The sequence below is a fragment of the Dermochelys coriacea genome, chromosome 20 (assembly GCF_009764565.3).
Source record: "Dermochelys coriacea isolate rDerCor1 chromosome 20, rDerCor1.pri.v4, whole genome shotgun sequence".
NCBI classification, from domain to species: Eukaryota; Metazoa; Chordata; order Testudines; family Dermochelyidae; genus Dermochelys; species Dermochelys coriacea.
Window position 1 is genome coordinate 2,626,093 of NC_050087.2, and position 5,851 is coordinate 2,631,943.

Sequence of the window (5,851 nt, forward strand, 5' to 3'; positions counted from 1 at the left end):
GGGGTCGCTCAGTGGGGCTAGCAAGTGGGGTGAGGGTGGGCTGGATCATGACAGTGGGGGTCGCTCAAGGAGGAAGCAGGTCCTTGGGGGGCAGGATGGGGCGGGGAGGCCGTGCTGGCTCAGCGCTGCTCCCCCTTGCGGGGCGGCTTGGCACGGGCGGCATCCTGGGGGGGGGTGGAGAGGGAGGAGCGGGACACGCTGGCCGTCTCCACAATGTCGATGTCTCGGCAGGTCAGGCAGGCGACCAGCTTCTCCCGGGAGGCGCTGGAGGCAAAGAGGAACTCGTAGGAGAGGCCAGCCAGCACCGCGCCCAGCGAGGGGCCGATCCAGTACACCTGCGGCCGGGGGGGAGACAGTGGTCAGCGAGATCCAGTACACCTGGGTGGGGGACAGGGTTCAGACAGGGCCCAGGGAGATCCGGTACACCTGGGGGGGGACAGGCCAGGGGTCAGAGAGGGCCCAGGGAGATTTGGTACACCTGGGGAGGGGACAGGGGTCAGACAGGGCCCAGCGCGGGGCTGTTCTAACACACCTGGGGGGGGCAGGACATGGGCTCAGGCTGACCCCACTCTCCCCACACGCCCATTGCAGGCTGCTCAGCTCCAGGTCCTGGACCCAACATAGCCTTTGCTGGCTAGGCACCCCCCAACCCCCACACATGCACCCCAGCCTGGCTCACCCAGTGGTGGTCCCAGATGCCCGTCAGGACGGCTGGGCCCAGCGATCTGGCTGGGTTCATGCTGCCCCCGGAGAACGTCCCCTGCAGACACAGCAGGGTGGTGAGTGGACATTGCAGGACCCCACCAGCCCAGCCTTGCCCTCCCTCTGGGGCAGGGGCATCTCTTACCGCAGCCAGCGCTCCGGCCGTCACGGAGAAGCCAATGGCCAGGCCACCCGGCTCGCCTGCCCCTCGGCGCCGCTGGTCCTCCACGGCGAAGATGGTGAAGGCCAGCTGGAAGGTGGAGAAGGTCTCCATGGCGAGCGCCTGCCCAGCGTTCCCCTCGCTACTCACCTGCGCCCAGGAACAAGACAGGGCAGCTCACACCTGGCCCCGGCCCGGCCCTCAGGCCACGTGGGCAGCAGGGAGAACTGGGGGCCTGTGCTCCCCGGACCAGACACATTTGGGCGTTCACCCTGGGGGGCATCAGGGGCTGTGTTGGTGTCCTGGCGACCCAGCAGCGAGAGGTCTGGGGGGGTTCCCACTGGGCTGTGGGGACAGTGAAGGGGGGGTTGAATCCAGTCAAGGTGGGATCCCTGCTTCCTGGGCACGGAAAGGCGGGAGTCTGACGGGTGGCCCTGCCCACAGGGCTGAAGGGCCACACTTCCTTTGGGGGTCAGGGCAGCACTGCAAATGGGGCGCTGGGGGGGTCAGCATGGCACAGCCAATGGGGCCAGGGCAGCCCTGCTGTCCCACTGGAAGGCAGGTGCACCCTGTATCAGCACGCGCATCTGTTGGGCTGACCCAGGGACCAGTTACCCAGCTCCCCCAACGCCCATGGGCCCCAGACAGACGCTGGGAGCCGGAGAGCCCAGGGCCTGAGGGGCGGCCGGGGTGGGGCCCCCTGTGACCAGGCTGGGACACTCACCCTGGTGACAAGGTGGCTGGCGGCTGCAGTGGGCAGCGCCAGGCAGACGGCGGCCGCGGCCAGGATGGCGCCCAGGCACTGGGCCAGGACATAGGCAGCTCCGCGCAGGGCGTCCAGCTTGCGGGTGCAGAGGAAGGCCAGGGTGAGGGCCGGGTTGGCCTGGGCCCCGCTGACCTCGCCGAAGCAGTGAGCCAGCCCCACGGCCGCCAGCCCGGCCGTCAGAGCCGGCTGCAGTGCGGGAGGGGCTGTGATACGCCCGGGGCCGCCGGGGCACGAGGCGCCCAGCACCAGCCAGACAAAGATCAGGGTGCCAGCTGCCTCCGCCAGCAGGGAGCACCAGAACCGACGGCTCCGCAGGTCCTGGGGAGGGAGGACATACAATCAGCAACCAGGTTGGGGGGGAACCATGGCAACAGATTTGGGGGTGTCTGGTCCCATGGCAATGGGTGGGGGGGTCTGGAACCATGGCTGCAGAGGGGACATTGTGGGGAGGGCAGGTCACGGGGCAGCATAGGGGGCTGGCTGTGAGCTCTTCCCATTGCTAAACCATCAACCAGCAGATCAGACCCCTCCAATCCTGCCCCCTATGCCAGGCACCCCTGGCACAGACACGCTTCACCAACCTCAGTCCCTCCACGGAGCCCGGGACGGATGGTCTTAGTGGGGTCAGGGAGGAGCTGGTCTCAGGCATTGAATCCCCTGGTTTGTGGGGGGGTTGGTTTGGATGCTGGACACCCCCCCCCGTCATGGTCCTAATGGAGCTGGAGCTGAGTATGCAGAAAGAAAGAAAGAAAGAAAGAAAGAAAGAGCCTGTCCCTGGATGGGTGGATGGATGCAGATGGGTGGAGAGATATGGATGGATGGACAGACAGATGGATGTGGCTGGGTGGAGACAGATGGATGGATGCCAATGGATAGGTGGATATGGATGGTTGGACAGATGTGGGTGGGTGGATGTGGACAGACGGGTGGACATGAGTGGGTGGGTGGATATGGCTGGACGGACGGATGGACAGGGGCAGGTGGATGGATATGGATGGACACGGGTGGGTGGGTGGATATGGACGGATGGATGCGTGTGGGTGGATATGGCTGGACGGACGGATGGACAAGGGCAGGTGGATGGACACGGGTGGGTGGGTGGATATCGATGGACACGGGCGGGTGGGTGAATATGGACGGACGGATGGACACGGGGGGTTGGTGGATATAGACAGATGGATGGACAGGGGTGGGTGGGTGGATACGGACGGCTGCACGGACGGATGGGCAGGGAGTTCAGAGAAGTTCTCCCAAACTTCCCAGGTGCCCCACAGCCAGGGGCCCGCTCAGCTGCCCGCTGGGGTGAGGGCAAGGCGGGCAGCCCTTACCTCGCCGATGGCCATGCTGCCCGGCTGGCTCCCGAGGGCTCTGCTCTGGGAGACACAGGGTGCTGCGCCACTCTCCCTCCAGGGATCCTCACACCCCCCTCCCGCCCCTCCCAGCCAGGCTCCTCTTAAAGATACAGCAGCCGCGGGCGCTGGGCAAGGGGCCAGAGGGGCATCGGGGCAGAGCCCCGAGGGGGCCCGCTGGGCAGAGGGGTCAGCAGCGTGTTTCCAGGGACACCTGCTCCTGGGAACCTCCCCGTCTCCTTAACCAAACCCACAGCAACCAACCCCCTCCCACACATGCCACTCTCCTGACCCACAGCCCCAGCCCTGGGCTCTTCCGCTCTCCACAGCATGGCCAATGCCCCACATTCCCCTGCAAGTCCCGTCCCCGGCCCCGCGTCACCTCCAGCTCTGCTGATGCTCCCCACTCCCCCCGCTATTCCCGAAGTCGGCTTCTCCTGAGCAGAAACTGCCAGAGTTTCTTTAGTGGGGACCCTGGGGGGGGAGCTGCTCCGGGGTTGGGGGGTGGGATGGGCAGGGCCCGGGTGGGGTGGGGAGTTGGGGTCTGGGAAGGGCAAGGCTGGGGGGGGCAGTTTGGGGTCTGGGATGGGCAGGTCCCCAACCTGAAAGCGGGGCGGGGGGCGGGGTGTTGGTGACTCAGGTGCCTGGAAACCAGCAGGTGTCATGACAACCTGCCCCTTTGAATCTCAAAGAGGAGCCAAGGCCCTTCTGAAGGGGGTTGTCACGGACGACCATTGTTCAGGGCTGGGATTCTCCCTCCTACCAGAGATGAAAGGAGAGAGGAAGGGGGGCTGCGGAGCTGGGGGCACGAGGGAGGGCGAATGTGCCAGTGGGTGTGCAAGGGCACAAGGGAGGGTGCAAATGAGTGTGTGAATGGCAAGTGTGCAAATGAGTATACATGGGGCAACTGTGCAAATTAGTGTGAATGTGGAGTGTGCAAATTAGTGTGCAAGAGGACAGTATGAAAAAGAGCATGCGAGGGCACGAGGGAGGCAGCGTGTGTCTGAGTGACACTACGTGGAGCAAGTCTGCATGGCCGGGTGGGGCAGGTGGGGGAGCGAATGCACATGGGAGTGTGTGCACAGGTGAGTGTGAATGTCTGTGTCAGAGAGTGTGTGCAGGCAGGGAGAGGTGTGGATGGAATCAGGCATGCAAGGAGTGGGGCGTGGGGGGCTAAGGGGCCAGGTGCCCTGTGATTGCGGGTGCGAGTCTCCTCTCATGCTGCTGTCACACCCATGTACCATGAGTCCTGCAGAGCCCAGCCCCAGCATGGGGGGCACCGATCACAGCGGGGGCCTCTGGAGACTGCAGTAGCACCAATGCCCTAGGTGAGCATGGGGAAAGATCCCCCCCTGGACACCAGGACACATGGGGGTGCATCCTTGGGGGCACCAGGCGCATGGGTCTGCAGGTGTCTGGGCTCAGTTGCCCCATTTTAGAGACAGGGAAAGTGAGGCGTGGGAGAAGCAAGTCCTATTGGTGCAGCTGCGATAGAACCCAGGAGTCCGGCCTCCCAGCCAGCAGACCGCGTACAGTGCAGAAGGGGGACAGCACTGGGCCACCTGGGCTTTAAACCCCCTTCGATTGGAGGCCAGGGCCCTAAAGCCCTGGAGCTGTCCCTGGAGAATTCCCCTCCGTGCTGCTCCCCCAGCGTTGCTGGCTCAGCAGAGCCTTCCCCTGCCCACCCCCCAAGAGCTCCAGTTGGAGTCAGCGGGGCTTTACAGCTGAAGCACCTGGCTCAGCAAAACCTGGGGGTGCAGCAGCCCCGGGCTGACCCCGGCCGGTGCCGCGTTCGCTCTATTCTTCCTGCCATTCTCTGCGTGGCGCGTGCTGACTTGCTGCAAAGAGCCAGAACAATCAGTGGCCTCAATAGCTGAAACAAAGTCCCCCCTTTCCCCCCCGCTGCAACCCAGCTGGGATTCCCGCCCCCCCCCCAACACACCCACGCTGGGTGGGCGGCCCTGTCAGGCCCCATCAGCATCAAATGCCAGCCCAGCGAGAGCCCCGCTCTGCCCACTGCTGCTGCTGCCTTTGCCGTGCCCATCCCGCGGGGACCGCTCATGGGTGGGCACTGACGTTACTCTCGCTGTGCCAGCTCCCTGCTCGCCCCAGCCACCACGTGGGTGCCCCTATCATTGGCATCTCCACCCTCCACCTGTCCCTGTGCACACACACCCCTTTGTGCCCCCCAGAGCCAGGCACTTATGTGCAAAGAGCCCCTCCCCCCCAGGGAACCATGGAGACATCTCCCAGCGAGGACCAAGGAGAAGCCCCCCTTTGCACGGAGTGGGTGCTGCTGCCCCATCGCACCTTTATCCAGCACCCACCGGGGGTGACACACACGCCCCGCCGCCTTTCAGCGGCTTTTCCCCGATTCCTGGCACCGCTGTCCACACACGGCAGCACCCGGAGCTGTGCCCAGGGTGCAGGTGTTTGCGTTGTCCTGTCTCCCTGGCTCTCCTTCCACCTCCGGGAGCCCTGGGGTGAGCTGAGACTTGTCTGAGACCTGCTGGTCTGGGCCAGGACAAACCAGCCTTCTCCTCCCCCCACCCTATAAACTCTGTGCTGCTCCAGACAGTCGGGGCACCACCCGGTTCCAGGGGCTTGCTCTGTTTGGGGCATGAAACGCCTGTCCAGCCCTCACCTCCCGCCCTGAGCCAGGCAGAGCGCAGGGGGACAGCGACTGGATGGGCAGCGCTCTCCCCAGAAGCAGAGGGAGGGGAATAAATGGGGTCAGGCATGGAAGGGCCAAGGGAGAAGCCTCCCTCAGAACGGAGCTCGGCCGACCTAGATCCGGGCTCCTCGTGGGATTTCCTTCCTCTCGTAACTGAAATATGTGCGGCCTGTGAAAACACTGAACCCGATTATTCCATC

At 64.7% G+C, this 5,851-nt stretch overlaps 1 protein-coding gene across 1 annotated transcript; it reads right to left on the reverse strand.

Moving 5' to 3' along the window:
- LOC119846061 (lens fiber major intrinsic protein-like) lies at window positions 1–5,021 on the reverse strand. Its single transcript, XM_038379184.2, has 7 exons — window positions 4,920–5,021; window positions 4,711–4,815; window positions 2,957–3,154; window positions 1,587–1,946; window positions 848–1,012; window positions 680–760; window positions 1–335 (listed from the first exon to the last, which is right to left on the reverse strand). Exons 1-7 carry the CDS (start codon window positions 5,019–5,021, stop codon window positions 120–122), a joined length of 1,227 nt encoding a protein of 408 aa, XP_038235112.2. The 3' UTR covers window positions 1–119.
- Window positions 5,022–5,851: the final 830 nt, after the last annotated feature.